Raw genomic sequence first — 21,091 nt, 5'->3', positions numbered from 1 at the left:
GAACACAAGTATCCAGCTAGAGCGTGCCTGTAGTTAGGTGCACAATGTCTAACAACATTGGTGATATTGAGGGTTTTTACTTTTGGGTGCCATTGTAGGGGTCAAGGAGGAATAACAAAAATGGAGTATGCTCTGAGCAATTTTCGACTGTTTTTCAGTGTTTTTGGGCTATATAATCTTTGCAATTACCCACTCATAATTTTTTATGAATTTGTCTTTCTTTTTTACTTTTATACTTAAGCCTTCTCCATATGCTATAGGTACCTATCAAAGTTCCACTGCTTTATTGATTGATATTTTGTAGGAGTCACTAGCATTACACTTTTAATTCAAGGGTCCCTTTTACTTTTCCATAGATTTCTAGAGTTATCCTTTTTGCATATGACATTGACAGGAACCCCGCCAATTGTCAATCTCCTACAATTCGATGGTGTGCACATCTCAAAGGTGCTTTGAGATCTTTGCAGACCTTGGGTTGCAGAAGTTGTTGATCTTCCTTTGATTGGACAATTTCTGTACCTTAAGGTCCCTCTAACACTATAACAACCCATGGGATGCACGAGCTGTTGTTTACCCTTTTGATCCAATGGTGAATGCATCTCAGTAGTCATCTAACACCATTTTCCCTTCCAAGTTTGCATTCTTGCCATGTGTCCTTTCTACATTTGTACTATTCTACCAGTTCCCTTTGGGCCTTGGGAATCCATCTCCATGGATTTCATCAGTGGTCTACCAACCACAGCAAAATCATAATGGTATTTTTGTGATAGTATGCAGATTTTCCAATATGGCAGCGTTCATACCATGCAACACAACTATTTATGCTTTTAAAGCCACAAAACTTTTCTTCTAGCATGTTTGGAACAATTTTGGAATACCATTGGCAATCATTTCCAATCGTGACTTTAGATTTCTCAGTCACTTTTTGAATTCTCTGTGGAACTTTTAGGTTGTCAGCTTCGATTTTCTAAATTTCTATTATATTTCATCTACAAATAGATGACTAAAGCATGGTATTAAACAAATGGTCAGTGACTCAGTTCATGCTTTCAACATCTAACCCCAAAAGAACAAAGAATGGGATCAAAATTTGCATCTTTTGCAGCACATCTACAACAGAGTCACTCATGTCTCTACAAGATACCCCCCTTCTGAGGTCTTCTTTGGCTCTAGTGCCTTTAGGGTGGGCCAAGCATGTCATCTTGGCAGACATTGTGCGTGTTACTGCTCAAAATGCTGGGGGATTTTGAGAGAATATTTCCAGGAGTATGAGCTTCAGTTACAGCATAATGATTAATCTGTTACAGCCTTGTTACGGACACATTTGGATGAGCAGCATGTACAGAGTGTTGGTTTTTGTAGCTTGGGAGGTACTCCAAGCCTTGAGGATTGAGGGTTTAGAAGGAGGAGCTCCACAAGTGGCCTTGTGGGCTTGAAACCCAAGCTTGGGGTTTTGCATCCATCAATGTTGGGGACAAAACTATGGAGAGATTTCGACATGTGCTGGATGAGGATAATAGTACTCGTTGAGATGATTCCGACTCATCGAAAATCATCCGATTCCGAGTTGTAGAAATGGAGTTATGAATTTTTGAATGTTGGATATGGGCATGGTGGCACAAGGTCAAGGACAGCTTGATGTTAATAAGCCTTGTGACAGGTTGTCAAGCCCTCAAAGGGCAGTTTGATGGAGCCCTTAGAAAAAGTATAAAAGGAGGTGTATGTGCGATCATTTCTTAAATCCAAGAGTGCAACACAAAGCAAGTGAAGAGCTCGTTGAAGGGAGAAGAAGGTCTCTGTTTTTGTGCCGCAGGTTAGGGCAACTTCAGCGATGAAGGGAGGGGCTTTAGGGCCTCTCTCAATACTGTTTTGAAGTGTGAGTCAACCAGCAGTAAGGCTGCATTGCAGGAGGATAATTCTGGGCTGTTTTGGAGGATGGTTTGGGTGTTATAAGGTGCGGTATCCCATGTTAAACAGGCTGCAGCCCTAGGAGACTTCTGTCTACGGGCCTCAGGCCTATTTGTGAGTGGAACAGGGGGCCGTAAGGCTGTTCTGTGGGACAGAACAGGCTGCAGGCCTTGGATCCTCACACTGGTGGCAGTGTGGGCGTATATAGGGCTGATTGGTGCCCAGAACAGCAGTGAAGGAGCAGAGGAGACTTGCAATGGAGGACCGCAGCAGAAAGTAGCTGTTCTGGACCAAGTTTTGGCATGGAAAATCTTCCTTGAGCAGGCCGAAAAGGTGACAGACCTGCAATTGCTAGGCTGCAGACCTGTAGTGGCAAAACAAGGTTCTGCAGGAGTCTAACAAGGCAGTGAGTTGCCTAGTCTTGAAGATGGAAGGAAGCAGCAGTGTTTGAGGTAAGTTCTGGCCATGGTTGGTGGGCTGTTGTGGGCTACAAGAGTGCCCTAACCAGTGACCAGACTTCAGTCCATGAACAGCAGTATAAAGGTATGCCATTTCTCCTTTGTTGCAGGTTGTTGGGTCAAGTTTTGGACCAGAATGGGTGAGTTGTTTATGGATCCTGTTAGCAGCCATGAGGAGGGGTTTCCTAGTAGTTGGATGCCCTAACTAGGAGCAAATGCTACAACAAGGATTGGTCACTCGTGGTCTGTTGGAGGGCAGCGTGAGAGTGGAACAAGTGTGGATAGTGATTGGGAATTTATGGTCTGATGGAGGATAGCGTGATAGTGCCCAAGTTGGAGCTCGGTGTGCACCATCTTCATGGACCTAGATGGTTGCTAGAGTGGTAGAAGAAGAGGTCAAGGGTCTGATCAACCAGGAGCAGATTTAACAACCCTAGACTTGTGTATGGGAAGGACATCTACAGCAAATGATGGGCAATCCTCCTAGCCCGTGTTCATTGTGGGAGATGGACATCTTGAAGTGATAGGTGGCAGCCCTCCATGCCCTATGTTGGCCTTCATTGGAGCAGCATAGGAAGACCATAGTGGGCAGAGTCCCTGAGTAGCTGAGGAGCGGCAGTGGGAAGATTGAGAGATGTTCACAAATGGAGTTGTGAACAACTCAATAGGAGTCTCAATGTGTTGTGTCCTTGATGGACTAAAGCGCAACTAGTGAGAAGATTGATAGTCGAGGTTCAGTAGCCAGCTTCGTGCCCTATGTTGGTCTTCATTGGAGTAGTGCAAGAAGACCATAGTGGGTGAAGTCCCTGAGTAGCTGAGGAGCAGGAGTGGGCAGATTGAGAGATGTTCACAAAATGAAGTTGTGAACAACTCAACATGAGTCTCAATGTGTTGTGTCCTTGATGGACTAAGGCACAACTAATGAGAAGATTGATAGTTGAGGTTCAGTGGCTAGGTGGACTTGGAGCATTGATAGAGGTGAGAGCTATAGATCAGGAGGCACAGGACTGGGTAGGTACAAGGTATGATCGAGAGGAGCTGAGAGAGCGCGCTACATCGGCCAGATGGTTAGTGTATCTTATATGGGCGGATTGGTTGTTGGACTAACACCAACCCCTAGTTTTGTGTCTTGTATCAGTGGATGTATGAGGGCCATTATCCCTGGTATGGGAGCCCTAGACTGTTGTATTATATGTTGATTAATATAATGAAGTTGGGGTCAAAATTGTAAAAAGTTGTCCATATTTTGTGCACTAGTCGATTTGTTGTTGTTTAAATTCTGCTATGCAAAGTATGTTGATTTTGGGTAGCATCAGATGTGCTCTAGGCCTCAAATTTTGCAGGGAGGCTTGGGCACATGCATTCCAAAGAACCCATAAATCGTTTTGAGAAATTCCACCCAGAGACGATTTTATTAAAATAATTAATATTTTTAATGGAGTTCCTAAGTGTAAACTTAGGAAAATTAAAATATTAATGGGTATTAATCTAATTGTGGGTGTAACTTCTAGAAGAAGACGGAGATCAAGCCAAAATGATCTGAGCCTTTGATTAGAATTTAAGCTAGGGTGTTGGTTGTCCAACTGGAAGATATAAGAAGGGGCTCGAGGGTCATTTAGAAAACACATCGAAGAGATCAAGAGATCGAATTTCTTAAGTGAGAAGTTCTCAGGAGGAAATTCGATTGAGGAGATTTCTTGTAGTTGAGGCGTAGGGATAGCATCCGGAGAGAGAGAGATTTTCTCAGCTGGAGAATCATCAGTAGAGAGAGGCAGGAGTGATCAGTAGCCCAGACGCAAAGGTTGACGCAGGGCCACGAAGGGCCATGCAGAGGCAGCACAGAGGGTGAGAGGGAGTCCTAGATTTTGTTGAGGAGAGTCAGTTTCAGAAGCCGGGAGTTGGGGTGTGAGACCGGGAGGTTGAGAGCAGAGACTCCGGGTAGCAAATTGATTAGCAAACTGAGTGATGCAGAGCCTAGAGAGGTTGATGCAGAGCCTAGAGAGGTTGATGCAGAGCCTGTGTGAGGACTATGCAGAGCAACGTAGGTCCTGCCAGAGGCCATTCATTCAATATCCGGATCAGCCGAGATTTTCTGAGTGATTGTGTGAGGTAATCTCACAAATCTTTCTGCCAATATTTCTCTCTGTAACTAAATAACCCTATGAGGTATTTAGAGATGTATTTAGAATTTGCTACTACTTAATAATAATAAACCCTCAGAGCTGTTGCATCGGTTTTCCAGCATTGGGTTTTTTTGGGGACATTTGTCCAAAAATAACAGTGTCCATTGTGTTGTTTTTTTTCTTGCTCAATATCTTGTTTCCGCTTATAATTCAATTAAGTGAAGCCTGTAGTAGTATTTTCTTCGATATTTACCACAGAACATAGTAAATAGCTTGTATGGATTAACAAGTAGGAGAAGTAACATCAGTTTGCTGTAGTAGGGATTCTTGTTGTCGAATTTCCACAAAGTAGTATCGTTGTGATTCTTGGTTTGGTAGCGTTAGGGATTTAGGATTCTATCCCAGACACCAAGGTCATGGAAAATCAACATGGTATTAGAGCATATCTGAGCTACTTTGAGGGATAGTGAATTAGAGTGTGCACAACGAAGCAACTCAGAGGGAGTTGTGGGTTTCTAGATCATGGAGCAGAGGGTTCAGTTGAAGACATGGAGATGTGGTCTTGACTAGCTTGGCAGCGAGATTGGTTGCAAGTTTTGGTGGATTGGTGGTGTGCCTGGCGAACAACAGTTTGTAGCGAAAATTGTTGATCATGGATTTTCGTTGATTTGTCATAGATGGTTGGGACAAATCGAGGGCTTCTTTGTCTTGGACGAGATTAGGTTGATCGAGATGGCTTCATGTGATGGACTCCAGGTTGGCAGGCTAGAGTCTTCATTGGATCATGATGTTGCATATCCGAGATTGGTGGGATTTGCACGAGTGGTATTTGATCCAGGAGGATGAGTGCTTGCAAGACTGAGCCAGTGGAGATTGTGTAGGCTCAGAGTGAGTCTAGCCTCAGAGGGAGCAACCCTATGGAGGTTTGGGATCTTTAGTTTCAGATGTGATGAGGCAGAGGCACTACTGAGGTTGTCGAGTTCATTCTACAAGGTATGCTACAGCGGTGGACGCCAGATGGGCTAGTGTTGCCAATGATGATGGTTACTTCCTAGTCTTGGAAGTTGATTTTTGTAGCTTGAGAGGTACTTCAAGCCTTGAGGATCGAGGGTTTGGAAGAAGGAGCTCGACAAGTGGCCTTGTGGACTTGAAACCCAAGCTTGGGGTTTTGCATCCATCGATGTTGGGGACAAAACTATGGAGAGATTTCGACATGTGATGGATGAAGATGATAGCACTCGTCGAGACGATTCTGACGCATTAAAAAACATCCGATTCAGAGTTGTAAAAATGGAGTTATGAATTTTTGAATGTTGGATATTGGCATGGTGTCATAAGGTCAAGGTTGGCTTGATGTTAATAAGCCTTGTGATAGGCTGTCAAGCCCTCAAAGGGAAGTTTGATGGAGCCCTTAGAAAAAGTATAAAAGGAGGTGTATGTGAGACCATTTCTTACATCCAAGAGTGCAACACAAAGCAAGTGAAGAGCTCGTTGAAGGGAGAAGAAGGTCTCTATTTTTGGGCCGTTGGTTAGGGAAAATTCAACAAAGAAGGGAGGGAATTTAGGGCCTCTCCCAAGACTGTTTTGAAGTGTGAGTAGACCAACAATAAGGCTGCATTGTAGGAGCCTAATTTTGGGTTGTTTTGGAGGACGGTTTGGGTGTTATAAGGTGTGGTTTTCCCATGGTAAACAAGCTGTAGCCCTAGGAGACTTTTGTGGAGAGGTCACAAGCCTATTTGTGACTGGAACAGGGGCTGAGAGGCTGTTCTATGGGACAGAACAAACGGTAAGCCTTAGATCCTCACACATGCGGCAATGTCGGCCTATATAGGGCTGATTTGTGCCCAAAACAACAGTGAAGGAGCAATGGAGACTTGCAAGGGAGGACCGCAGCAGAAAGGAGTTGTTTTAGACTAAGTTTTAGGCATGGAAAATCTTCCTTGAGCAGGCCGAAAAGGTGACAGAACTGTAATTGCTAGGTCGTAGACCTGTAGTGGCAAAATAAGGTTGTGCAAGAGTCTAACAAGGCAACGAGATTCCTAGACTTGAAGATGGAAGGAAGCCACAGTGTTTGAGGTAAGTATTGGCCATGGTTGGTGAGATGTTGTAGGCTATAATGTGCCCTAACCAGTGACCAAACTTCAGTCCATGAGCAACAGTATAAAGGTATGCCATTTCTCCTTTGTTGCTAGGTGTTGGGTCTAGTTTTGGACCAGATTGAATGAGTTGTTTATGGAGCCTGTTAGCAGCCATGAGGAGGGGTTTCCTAGTAGTTGGATGCCCTAACTAGGAGAAGTTGCTACAACAAGGGTTTCTCACTCGTGGTTTGTTGGAGGGCAATGTCAGAGTGGACCAAATGTGGATAGTGATTGGGCATTTATGGTCTGCTGGAGGACAGCGTGATAGTGCCCAAGTTGGAGCCTGATGTGCACCATCTTCATTGAATTAGATGGTTGCTAGAGTGGTAGAAGAAGAGGTCAAGGGTCTAATCAACCAGGAGAAGATTTAACAGCGCTAGAATTGTGTGTGGAGAAGGACATCTACAACGGATGATGGGCAGTCCTCTAGCCCGTGTTCATTGTGGGAGATGGACATCTTGAAGTGATAGGTGGCAACCCTTCGTGCCCTGTGTTGTTCGCCATTGGAGCAACTTAGAAAGACCATAGTAGGCAAAGTCCCTGAGTAGCTGAGGAGCAGCAATGGGCAGATTGAGAGATGTTCATAAACGAAGTTGTGAATAACTCAATAGGAATCTCGATGTGTTGTGTCCTTGATGGACTAAGGCACAGCTAGTGAGCAGATTGATAGTCGAGGTTTAGTGGCCAGATGGACTTGGAGAATTGTTAGAGGCAAGTTCTGTAGATTGGAAGCTGCAGGATCGGATAGGTACAGGGTACGATCGAGAGGAGTTGAGAGAGCGCACTACATCAGCTAGATGGTCAATGTATCTTGTATGGGCAGATTGGTTGTTGATGGACTAACACCAAGTCCTATTTTTGTGTCTTGTATCAGTGGATGTATGAGGGCCATTATCCCTGGTATGGGAGCCCTAGACTGTTATTATATGTCGATTAATATATCGAAGTTGTGTTGAAAATTGTAAAAAGTTGTACATTTTTTGTGCGCTAGTAGATTTACTGTTGTTTATATTCCACTGTGAAAAGTAGTATCTTTGTGATTCTTGGTTTGGTAGCATCAAAGATTTAAGATTCTATCCCAGACACCAAGGTCGTGGAAAATCTGCTAGAAAATCAATGTAATTATATTAGGGTTTGATTCTCCTTTCTTGATAATTACTTGTGAGTGAGTTGGCTTCTTTTACTTCTTTATTATCTTATCTTTCATCAAGCAATTACCATATTATGTGTGTATGAAGATCACAAAACAAGAGACACAAGATATTGGCACATGCTAGGGCAAAACCCCCTTTGAGGGGAAAACCCAGTCAAGATAATTCTTCCTTTCAACAATATTCTTTGAGATTCCTTACCCTAGACCAAGCCCAGACTTTCCCTCCACACCATGTCAGCCTTTGAGATCTTCGACCCCTTCCAGCAACTTCGTCTAGATAGCAGCTTCCGGGAACAACGAAATCTTAGGAGACTTCAATCTGCCAATCGAGACCACGAAATAGAGAGAGAGAGAGGCACAAAAATCTCAATTTTCTTCCTCTCTATAGACTTACCCAAACTCGCACTTCTTTTGACCTCCCGGCAACAGACTTCACACTTCTCCAGCTCTTCTTGAGATATCGAACTTGCTTGAGAGGTGGTACACCACATGACTTTGACCTCCTTGTATATATAGGCTTCTTATGGGTCGAATTAGGTTCCTTAGGCCAACTTGATGTGGAGGGTACATAAATCATATTTGACTCAATACTAAACTTTTTTACATGATTCAAAGCCCAAGAAGGGTCTCTTGAATGTAAAATGACTCTATAAACTCAATATTAATCCTAGGAGTCCAGAATGGGGACTTTGACTAATATAATGATGACCCAAGCATGAAACCCATGCTTTAATAAGTCATTGTTACAATAATAAAAAATATTTTCTTTATTCTTTTGACAAGTACATTACATAATGACTCAAGTACATTAATGAAGACCGAACATAGTTACATTTTCTAACACTCCCTCTTAACTAGGGAGGTATTCATAATGTACAAATACAATGGAAGATCTCAAATTATATGAATCATGAAGAACTTTTAGGCATCGCAGTGGCATGGACTAGATTCCTGACCAAGGCAATCTATCCAACTAGTCACTCAACAATTTAGTCACCACGTTAGCACTGACTAGATTCCTAACCAGGGCAATCTATCCAAGTGGGAATAAGGTGGACTCAAGCTTTCAGCCCATCTAAGTACCATTAGGCTTACTTGCTAACCACCAACCCAAACATACAGGTGTGTATCTAGAATCAGAGTTCAATAACCAACACCACCTTTCCAACTTCGAGACCCAGACATCAACACAAAGTGTCGGCCATATGTCTTCCCAGGCAATGCTTCACTTGCAAAGCCTCAACAAATCTCTTCCACTTTCTTATCATCAATACAATCAACAATATCTACCAAACCAAGCAGGTTCCTTAGATATTCAAACTTCTTATTAGGAAGAGCCTTTGTCAGTATGTCTGCTACCTGTTCATTTGTCGAGACATACTCCAACTTCATGATCCCATCCTGCACCAAGTTCCTAATAAAGTGGAACTTATTATTGATATGTTTTGTCCTCGAATGAACACAGGATCTCTAGACATCTTGATACAACTTTGATTGTCACAAGTAACCACAGTAGGACTCAGATACTTCTCGAACAAATTTGTCAGAAGCTTCCTTAACCAAACAACCTCTTTTCCTACTCGACATGCAGCCACATATTCTGCCTCAACACTACTCAATGCAACAAGATCTTGCTTCCTACTCATCCATGAGATCATAGCAGCTCCTAGACTAAAGCATTTTCGAGTAGTGCTCCTTCCATCGGTCTCACTGCCACCCCAATTAGAGTCTGTGAAGCCAATTAGCTTGACTTCCTTACTATCATACTTTAGGCAATGGTGTATACTGCCACGAAGATACCTCAGTATATGTTTGGAAGCTATCCAGTGATCATGAGAAGGCTCAAACCGACTAAGAATGTGTATTGCAAAACATATATTTGGCCTAGTATTTACCAGATGGATCAGGGAACCCACTAACTGTCGATATGAGGTAGGATTCATGAGACTAGAGTCAGAGCCCCTCAACTTCTTGAGGTTGGTGATCATAGGAGTAGTCATAAGCTTGGAATCTATCATCCCAAATTTATGCAATAACTTGATGATGTACTTTCCTTGCCCAAATATATCTCCCCTGGTCTCAGCCATACTTCTAAACCTAGGTAATAGTGCATCAGTCCTAGATCCTTCATTTCAAATTCAGCTACCCAACATCTTTTTGCATTCTTGAATTCTTCGCTCTACACATGTGATGAATAGATCATCCACATATAGTAGAATAATGATGGGCTCATTATCCATGACCTTGATGTAGAGATTCAGATCAATAAAACTCTTCACGAACTCAATTCGAAGTAGATATGCATCCATCCTTGCATACCATGCCCTAGGTGCTTGCTTCGAGCCATATAGGACCTTCTTAAGTCTGCAAACATGAGAGTCCTTGCTATTTACTTCAAAGCCCTCAGGTTGTTCGATGTACACTTCCTCATCAATGGTCCCATTCAGAAATGCGGTCTTAACATCCATTTGATGGATATTCCACCCCATTGTAGCAGCCAATGAAACCAACGATCTAATGGTAGTGTACCTTGCTGTAGGTGGAAAGGTTTTTTCATAGTCAATGCCTTCCTTTTTGAGAGAAACCCCTTGCGGCGAACCTTGCTTTGTACTTGTCTATACTTCCATCAACAACATGTTTGATCATATAGATCCACTTCCATGTGAAAAACGATTTGTCACTAGGTCTAGGAACGATCTCCCAAACCCCATTCTTCATCATGGATAGGTATTCTTCCTCCATAGCTTTCTTCCAAACCTCTTCATGATCAGCTTCCTTGAATGTAAATGGTTCGACTTCAATTAACTTTGTCATATATGTAGCATAGCCATAATATTTCTTTTGTTTCTTACTTTCCCTGAAGGAACCTTTTGCAGCTTCATGTCCTTCAGTGTCTTCTAATGTAGTTTTCAACCAATATGGCCTCTTCTTTGTGGTTGGGCAACCATTGATTGAATAGGTTCACTTGGTCCTTCTTCTTTGAAATTTGTAGTAGAGTTTTCATGATGAACTTCTTCTTCATCATGTTGATTTGTGGTAGCATCGGATGTGCTCTAGCCACGAAATTTGGTGGAAAGGTTGGGGCACATGAGATCTCCAATACCTAGAAAGGGTTTGGGCAGATTCTAAACAGTTTGGGAGATATTAAAATAATTAATATTTTTAATGGAGTCCCTAAGTCTAAACTTAGGGAAATTAAAATATTAATGTGGATTAATATAAAACTGTGTTAGAATGGTCCAAAAGACATGGATCAATCCAGATCTAATCTTCGCTGTTGATTAGGGACTTAATCTCGACTGTTGATATGTCAATGAGAAAAGTATAAGAGGAGGCTTGAGGGTCACTTGGAGAGTACACCAGATGATCAATCATTCTATTCTTTAGAGTGGAGTTTGCTAAGAGAGATATAATCAGTGATCGGAGTTGCAGTTGAGGGGCACTGAGTACAGAGAGCCAGAGAGGCAGAGATAGTGCTGGGAGATCAACGTAAGAGTAAGAGAGGGTGACGCAGTAGCAGCTAGGGCTCATGCAGGGCCACGCAGAGGCAGCCAGCAGCTGTGTAGTGCTTTAGAGAGGCCAACGTTGTTGACGTAGAGGGCCAGAAGGCTGACGCAAACCCATTTAGGGTGACGCAAAGCCAATGCTGGGCAAAAAGAGGCTGACGCAGTCCAGAAAGGCTGACGCTAGGGTTTCTAGGGCAGATTGGAGCTGAGGAGCTGTTGGAGGGTTTATCCGAGGTTTCAGCTGGGACATTTGTCTCGGACTGAGAGGTACTACTACCAAGGGCATTCTCTGCTGGGTAAGCTAGATTTGGCACCTAGATTGTACTATGAAATTGCTTAATAAGAAAACCCCCAGATAGCTGCATCGATTTTCCTGCATTGGGTTTTTCTGGGGACATTGGTTCAAAAATAATGGTGTCATTTTGTGTGCTTGTTTCGGTTTCCTTGAGTTGATGATCTGTAATATGTTGAGCATGCACTAGTGTTTATTTTCAGTATTTACATTGGAAATAACTTCTTAAGTAATGGAACAAGTAGGTAGGAATAAATCAGTAAAGTGCATGGAGGGTTTCTGATTGGTAGACTTAGAAACTTCAACATGGTATCAGAGCGTGGTTGTAGATCACAGGAGAACTGAGGACATCAGCTGAGCGGAGCAATAGCAACAAAAATAGCTGTCTCGAGTGACATAAGTTGTTCCTAGCAGAGCAGCAACAAGGGAAGGGTGACGCAGTGCCTGCGTCATCAAGGGTGAGCCAAGAAGAGGCAGCGCAGAGGCCAAGGGAGGCAAAGGGAGGCTCACACAGAGCCACGCAGAGGGCCAGAGGGCTATGACGCAGTTGGCTGAGGAGGCCGAGTTGCTGGTGTCGGGATTGCGTAGAGCCTAGGAGCTCTCACTTTCAAGTTGTTGGGGTTTAGGAGGCTGTGGGAAAGTTGCAGAGTGGAGCTAGTGGGGTACTGTAGTCAGAAAAATACCTGACATTGCAAGGCCAAGCAAGAGGGAGTTGCTACTGAGGGTTTCTAGCCGAGAAATCCGAATCAGTGGTGCGGTTGCACAAACGATCGGAGTAGGGGGCATCTCGACATCGACAGAAGGATTTCCAAGAGGGAAATCGAGTCTCAGAGGGAGTCACATTGAGAACTTCCAGGAGGGAAGTAGAAGAGAAGCATGGCACTACACGGAGTAAGAGACTAGGACAGACTGGACGAAGCCTCAAACTTCACAGTCTGGAAGGCCAGAATCTTATCCGTACTTGACAGAAATCGTGTCAAGCACTTCGCCTTGAGGATGATAGTTATCCCAGTCAACCCAGCTGAGAACGACAAGTACGAGGAGGCAATGGTGAGGGCCAAGAGCATCATCCTTGACAGGGTCAAGGACCATGTAGTACCACACATTGCCGAGAAGGAAACGACAAATGAGATGTGGGAGGCCCTAAAGAAATTGTACCAGCATACTTCTGTGCAGAGAAGGATGTTACTAGAAAATCAGATGAGGTCATATCAGATGAAGAAGGGAGAACCGATTGACACCTTCCTCGGAGGATTGAATGAGATCCGAGATCAGTTGACTTCCATAGGAGCCACACCAGATCAAGAATTGATGGTGAGGACAGCCCTGAATGCAGTCTCAGAAGACTGGGAGGTATTTGTCCAGAGTATACTGGGCAGAGGGACACTTCCACCTTGGGATGAGATGTGGGCTGCTCTTCGCCAAGAAGAGATCAGATGACAGACAAAGGCAGGAAGTAGTAGTAAGGGGATCAGAGTCAAAAAGGAAGAGAAGGAAGATGTTTCCCTAGCATTTGAGGGAAAGCAAGAAAAGCGGAAGAAGAAGGATCTCTCCAAGATCAAGTGCTTCCACTATGGGGAGCTGGGTCATTATGCGACCCAGTGTCCAAGGAAGAAAAGTAAGGGAGAGTCTTCCCAGACTAACGCAGCGCCAGCAAGGGCAGAGAAGAAAGTGGAGACAGACGATGACTGTGCCATGAGTGCACACGCACTACTTGAGCGGAAGTGGGGAGACATCGAGCTGTAGTCAGGCGAACTACAGGTGATGAGGGGCAGGATCCTCGAGGTACCCAGCCTCTTGGATTAGACCTTGCTACGGGAGCCCCGAAGAGGAGTAGCAAGACTGGCTGATGTGGGTAGAGATGGATGTAGATGGAGCAGCAGAGAGAGCTACAGTGCAGGAGTCTCGAGACAACGCGAGGCTAGCAGGCTGCAGCAGTGCGAGAGGCACAGGAGTGTTGCACCAGTGTAGGATGGCACAGAGAGGTGTGCAACGGTGCGAGATGCAGGGAGTTGTTGCAGCAGCACAAAGGTCAAAAAGGGAGCACTTCAGCAACAGAGGGAGCTTCAACATTAGGAGGGTCTCTAGCCCAACAGAGAGGTCAGAGTTGGGAGATCAGTTACTTACTTCTCAGTAACTGAGTTGCAGTGCAGTAGTGGGTAGTACGAGCAACATGATGAGAGGAGATGCAGTGCAAATCCAATAGTGGCAATGGCAAAGCCATGCGAAACAACATAGATGCAGAGGGAGCTGTCGTATAGATGCTGTAGTGGCAGTGGCAGAACCATCGGCAACAGTACAGGATACATCAGTGCAGAGGATGGTGGGTAGCAGGCCTAGCATCAACACAGGGACCAATGCCGGATGATTAGAGTAATAGTCAATGAGGAGTATTGCTAGAGCATAATCCTCGCTAAGAGGGAGTGTTGATTTGTGGTAGCATCAGATGTGCTCTAGCCACAAAATTTGGTGGAGAGGTTGGGGAACATGAGATATCCAATACCCAGAAAAGGTTTGGGAAGATTTTAAACAGTTTGGGAGATATTAAAATAATTATTATTTTTAATGGAGTCCCGAAGTCTAAACTTAGGGAAATTAAAATATTAATGTGGATTAATATAAAACTGTGTTAGAATGGTTCAAAAGACATGGATAAAGGCAGATCTAATCTTAGCCGTTGATTAGGGACTTAACCTCAGCCGTTGATATGTCAACGAGAAAAGTCTAAGAGGAGGCTTGAGGGTCACTTGGAGAGTACATGAGATGATCAGTCATTCTATTCTCTAGAGCGGGGTTTGCTAAGAGAGATAGAATTAGTGATTGGAGTTGCAACCAAGGGGCAATGAGTACAGAGAGACAAAGAGGCAGAGATAGTGTCGAGAGATTAGTGCATGAGCTAGAGAGGGTGACGCAGTAGCAGCCAGGGCTCACGTAGGGCCACGCAGAGGCAGCCAGGAGCTACACAGTGCTTCAGAGAGGCCAGCATTGCTGACGCAGAGGGCCAGAAGGCTGACGCAGGGCCTCCTGAGGTTGACGTAGACCCATTCAAGGTGATGCAGGGCCAGCGCTGGGTAGAGAGAGGCTGACTTAGTCCAGCAAGGCCGACGCTGGGGTTTTTGGAGCAGATTGGAGCTGAGGAGCTGTTGGATTGTACTCTGAAATTGCTTACTAAGAAAACCCTCAGATAGCTGCACCGGTTTTCCCGCATTGGGTTTTTTCGAGGACATTGGTCCAAAAATAACGGTGTCATTTTGTGTGCTTGTTTCTGTTTCCTTCAGTTTATGATTTGTAATATGTTGAGCATGCACTAGTGTTTATTTTTAGTATTTACATTGTAAATAACTTGTTAAGTAACGGAATAAGTAGGTAGGAATAAATCAGTAAAGTGCATGGAGGGTTTCTAACTGGTAGACTTAGAAACTTCAACACTTCAAATACGGGAACTTCTTCGTCATCAGAATCAATAGGAATATCCTTTGATTTCTTGTAAGTTTGATTTCATCAAATATGACATCCTTGCTTACTTCAATGTGTCTTCCTTCCTTTATGTAGATTCTATATGCTTTTGAGGAAAGACTATAACCAACGAATATTCCCTTGATACTTGTTGAGTCTAACTTCTTTCGCTTGTCTTTCAGAACATGGATATATACTGGACTTCCAAAGATTCAAAGATCCACACTCGACTTCTTCCCTGTGAATACTTCTTCAGGTGTAGTATTATCAAGACTCTTATGAGGACTTCTATTTTGAATGTATACAACAGTCATCGCTGCTTCTCCCCATAAGAACTTCGGTAGATCTTGATCAAGGAGCATAGTTCGAATGCCTTCTTCAATTGACCTATTCTTTCTTTCAGCCAATCCATTTTGTTCAGGATAGTAGAGAACAATGAGCTCCCTCTTAATACCTACTTCCTTACAATATGCAATCAACTCTTTAGAAGTGTATTCCCCACCATTCTTAGACCTCAGAGTTTTTATCTTTCTTTCGGTTAGGGTTTCCACTTCAGCCCTAAACTCCTTGAACTTATCAAATACTTCATCTTTAGTTTTGAGTAGGTAGAGCCATGTCTTCCTAGAATGGTCATCAATGAATGTCACATAGTAAAGATGACCTCCAAGTGATTTGTCAGACATGGGCCCACACACATCAGAATGGATGAGGCCTAATATCTCCATAGACCTAGTTTCACTATTATGAAATGACTTTCTACTTCTAGTATGTTTCCCCAAACAACATCCCTTGCACACACCTTCATGATCTAACTTCATATTAGGAATACCATGAACTAGTTGACTAGGAGTAGGGATGACCTTGTAATGTAGATGACCGTACCTACTATGCCATAGCTCAATGGGACTTATTTCCGTATGAAGCAAAGCTTGAGGAGGTGGTGTAATTACTCGATAAAGACTTCCTTCACGAACACCAATAACACTAGCTTTTTCAATGCTAGAGTCTTTTCCCCAAACTAATACTTTTCCATCAACAAAAGCAACTTTTTCCCCTTTATCTTCTAAATAAGAAATAGAAAGAAAATTCTTTTTCAAACACGAAACATAGAGAATGTTGTTGAGATGCAACTTCGATCCATTATCTAGCTTCAACGATGTTGATCCCAGGCCGCTAACAACATAGCTTTTGTTGTCACCCAATTCCACTACATGAGAAGATGGCTCCTTTGATAGTGTATGAAGTTGCTTGCTTTCACCTGTCATGTGTCTCGATTCTCCACTATCAATGATCCATGCATTGTCATCAGTAAGAGATCCTGTAAGGGCAGCCAAGAATCCTTGACTCTTGACCTTGTTGAACAAGTAGTAGATGACCTTCTTGATCCAACTTCCAGCAGTGTTGTAACCCATTCTTATGTAGTTCACCATAGAGGGAGAATCCATGCCAACAAAGTGATCTTCAACTCTTCCTGACCTTAGCTCCGATACCATGTTGGAAAATCAAAGTAATTATATTAGGGTTTGATTCTCCTTTCTTGATAATTACTTGTGAGTGAGTTGGCTTCTTTTACTTTTTTATTATCTTATCTTTCATCAAGCAATTACCATATTATGTGTGTATGAAAATCACAAAACAAGAGACACAAGATATAGGCACATTCCAGGGCAAAACCCCCCTCGAGGGAAAAACCCAGTCAAGATAATTCTTCCTTTCAATAGCATTCTTTGAGACTCTTTACACTAGACCAAGATCAAACTTTCTCTCCACACCAAGTCAATGTCCCAGATTTTCGAACCCTTCCAGCAACTTCGACTAGGCAGCAACTTCCGACAACATGCAGCTTTCGACAACAGCGAAATCTTTGGAGACTTCGATCTTCCAATCCAGACCACAAAATAGAGAGAGAGAGGCACCAAAATCTCGATTTTCTTCCTCTCTATAGACTTCCCCAAACTCTCACTTCTTTCGACCTCTCGGCAATAGAGTTCGCACTTCTCTAGCTCTTCTTGAGATATCAAACTTGCTTGAGAGTTGATACACCAAATGACTCTGACCTCCTTGTAGATATAGGCTTCTTGTGGGTCCAATTAGGGTCCTTGGGCCGACTTGATCTCTTTTAGGCTGACTTGATGTGGAGGGTACATAAATCATATTTGACTCAATACTAGTCCTTTCTACATGATTCAAAAGCCCAAGAAGGGTCTCTTTGAATGTACAATGACTCTATAAACAGGAAATCAATTACTACACCTGTGGATTCTGAATGAATCCACCAAGGGGAGATGGGTACTCGCCCAATGTCACTGAATCACCTGAGGGTTTCTGTCCTAGGGCTACAAATGGAGTAGAGAACCAAGTTCTCAACCTCTCATACAAGAAACAATATCAAATCCAAGATGTCTACAAATGACCACCTCCTCCTCATTTATAGATCTGATGGATAGATCTCCAAGCCTCTAAAAGCATCTTATTTTATTATTTTATTATTATTCTAGAAGCTCCTCCATTGACTTTATCTTAAGTGACCTTTGGATTTTATTTCATTTCACTTAACTCACTTTTGGCCCATTTCCTCTAATTTATTATTTTCCATAATTAAATGACTAATTAAAGTCATTTTTTAATTAAGGAAAATGGTAAATCGCCCATCATACTTCCTTTGTCCATTGGAAGTCACTTCTCAGCATCCCATCCTATAGATCTTCCCGTTCCGGTTCCAATGAGCTATTACGCTGAGGTGTTCCATCAATTAATCTCGCCAGAATGCCACCTCGAGCATAATTATTTAAGTTAGGCTCCATAGTAATGTTAATTTTTGAAAATTGTCGGAATGCGACGGAACGAAAGACAAACTGTGCGGATAATGAAAATTGCCAAGCGAATATCATTAGATCCCATAAAAACTCCTCAAAACTCCATCGAAACCCCTTATGACATAAACCTGCTCCACTGACCTGGCCATCCCCTGCCTTGGAAATCCACCCTAGCTGTACTATGGGGGAAAATAAAAATGGGGACATTATAATTTTTGCTATAATGCACAGTTGTAGTGTGCACTCAGGAAATGTGGGTTTAAAGGTCCCGCACATGTTTTTTTTGGCTTGGAGCACACCCAAACATTAGAGCTCGAGGAAATTTTGCAGCCTTAGTGGAGCGTGGGGGCCACCTCATGGGAATTACGGCCCACATGGGGAATACACTCTCATTGGAGTGGATTGGTGTGGGGAAATTCGAGCTGGGCCCACATGGGGAATACACTCTCATTGGAGTGGATTGGTGTGGGGAAATTCGAGCTGGGCCCACATGGGCATTTTGGAGGCTCCTTGACAAAAAGAGGGAGAGGCACTCAATTTGCCATTCATTAATCATTTGCAAAACTGTCTTTTGACAATAGCATGCTTGAGCTGAAGCCAAGTCTGCAAGAGCTGTTTAGCACATGAGTGTTTCCAGGTGGAAATTTCAACCCTTGCTTCTGTGGACTTCGAGAGCCAGCCCAAGGAGAGAGTTATACCCTTATCAGTTTGTACCCGCAGTAGGGAGTCCAATTGCAGTGAGGGGGTCATTTACAACAATGCAAGGATTGTGCAATTAATGGTGGAGGCACTCTGGAAGGTTGAGGAGTGAGGTGTGTTGAGGCTGAAACTTGGGGAGAAGGTTGGGGAAGTATTTTGGTGAGAATCACAACTATTTTGGAGGTCATTTGCAGCGGAATTTACAAGTGGGTCGAATCACCTAGTTGTTGAGCCATTGAGGGAAAATAGGGCTGAATTTCCAAAGTCAATCATTGGCAAAATCCTTTGTGGGTTATTCTGGGTATTTGGTGGAGAGGCCAGGATTAATTTCCTAGAATTTTTGAGAATTGGAGAGGGCCCTAGTAGCAGTTCTATTAAGCCGTCAGCGTATTTCTGGGCATTTTCAGCGCAGAGCTAGAGCAGCGTAGCAGCAGATTGGAGAGGGGTGACTTATCTTTCATTTGGGGCTTTGCTAGCTTGCCTTGAGCAAGCCCAGGTGCACTCTTTCCAGCCTCATATTGTACACCCTTGTTTATCAATAAAATGGCTCAGCAGCACAGCTTTTGGTGCAAATTCTTGGTCTAATTCTGTGCTTACTGTTTATGGCTTTTGTCTATGTTTGCTTTGCATATTTACTGTAAATTTTCTCTAGGAATATTACAGGAATATGCTTCATCATTAGACGCTTTGAACAGGCAAGAGAAGCGACTAGTCTCCAACCGAGTTCATAAGTGGTTCCAGAAATCTGAATTGTTATAGGCATTATGGATGCTTACAAGCTTTAGTATAGTACATAGATGAAGATTTTGAGAAACTAGCTTATCTCCAAATTTTAGAGAACTAAGAATCAGGGTCTAGTGTTGACTTTTGTTTCCACTTTTCTTGTTCAAAGAACTGGGGCTTTCTCAGTTCAATCTCTAAGAAAATGGAAGTAATTAGTTTCTTCTTTTCTCCTGTTTTTCCTAAGCTGGATCTATAGTTTTACTTTTCTTGAACTGGGTGTGGTTTTGCATTTTTCTCTATTAGAAATTGGGGGCTGTTGTCTTTCCTTGACCTTTTTCCCTTTTTTTCAAGAAGCAATACCCGATATTTGATAATGTATTAAGCTCTTAAAATTTCCTTTGAAATGGTCCTTATTGAAAATAACTATCCTTTTTGTATTGTTGTGTCCAACAGGATCATGGCATGTGGCTTCATGTTGATGCTGCATATGCTGGTAGTGCTTGTATTTGTCCTGAATATCGGCACTGTCTTGATGGCGTGGAGTTGGCAGACTCTTTTAATATGAATGCTCATAAGTGGCTTCTTACAAATTTTGATTGCTCTGCACTGTGGGTAAAGGTGAGGAAAGTGAGACCTTCTTAAGCGACAAATGTGATAAACTTCTGCATAATTTAAAGTAAGTTAAGTGATGTGTTTATTCAATCTGAACGTCATCAATTATTTTTTAGCCTCTCCTATTGAACAATATAACTATTGTTGATTAGATAGATCAAGTTTCCTCTGAATGATCTAAATCTCTCTTTGCTTAATATAAGATCAGTTATTTATGAATTTGAATATTAAGAAATGTAACGAGTATAGTCTAAAGTCTACATAACACTAATTTATTTTCTTCTTTGATGATTTGTTGGGCATATTTTCAAGGCTATATGACTTGATTTTATTATTTAAAAGTAACATTTTATTGATATTTGGGAACAGAAGTACAGTAAAAATTGTAATCCAAAATATGAGAAAGCTCTTCTTTTTGTATCCTCATTGAAACAATGTGACCAATAACTTTATCCTCTGATGTAGTAACTTATTTTCATAACAATAGCTACAGATTTTTTGTAAGTTTGGTCAAGCAAGCTATCCAGCTACTTCACTGAGTGTTTTTTCTGCTACTTTTCCTGCATATGTAATGATAAAATTCTATATATGAGTATGATGACTATGTAACTCAGTACTTGATCAAATGTTAGAGTATATTACTATAGCAAAAATCAATTACTAAGTTCAGTGGACTAGCTCAAGTGGTTGTCTTTTGAACTTGATGCAGAAGGTCTTGGGGTCATTTCCCTGAGCTGGATGCCTGTATTGTGTATCTGGGCTATGCATCATAATTGATACCAATAGATTTACACCAGGTACCATTTACAAAAGGTAGGGAAGGGTATGAGGGTTCCTCAAAAGGTTTTCCTTGAAAAAAGAAAAGCAAAATCGAATACTATCATACCAGAATCAGATAACAAAACAGTAACTTACAAAATTAGTGTTCACCCTGCAACAACATGGTATAACTCTGTCATACTACAATAATGGAACTAACAAAAATATGATTGGTGATTTGGATTGACCATCTATAATGAATTTTTCTGGTGGAAATGAATGTGTGTGTATATCGAAATTTAATATCTATATCTATATATATATATATATATAAAACCATGGTGAATCGGTAACTCATCGGAGTAATTTGGGCAGAGACCCAAGATGAAATCTAGCAGCTGCCACTATAACGCCAAGAGTAAATCCAATAGCCCTTAAGCCAGATATA

The 21,091-nt window shown here is 42.4% G+C and overlaps 1 protein-coding gene across 6 annotated transcripts in view; it reads left to right on the top strand.

Moving 5' to 3' along the window:
- The window catches only part of AAS (Pyridoxal phosphate (PLP)-dependent transferases superfamily protein), a 526,642-nt gene that overhangs the window by 141,315 nt on the left and 364,236 nt on the right, over positions 1–21,091 (top strand). For all 6 annotated transcript variants that reach the window (XR_016267022.1, XR_016267021.1, XM_089459844.1 and 3 more), the window contains one exon: positions 19,726–19,890. Coding sequence is in view for 4 of the 6 variants with exons in the window: in XM_089459844.1 (XP_089315970.1) it covers positions 19,726–19,890 (165 nt within the window). In the remaining 2 variants the exon portion in view is untranslated. The remainder of the gene's footprint in view (positions 1–19,725; positions 19,891–21,091) is intronic.

This window comes from Pinus tabuliformis, chromosome 7 (assembly GCF_031772625.1).
Source record: "Pinus tabuliformis cultivar Carrire ecotype Pingquan chromosome 7, CPIR1, whole genome shotgun sequence".
NCBI lineage: Eukaryota > Viridiplantae > Streptophyta > Pinopsida > Pinales > Pinaceae > Pinus > Pinus tabuliformis.
This window is presented reverse-complemented; position numbering and strand designations above follow the sequence as displayed.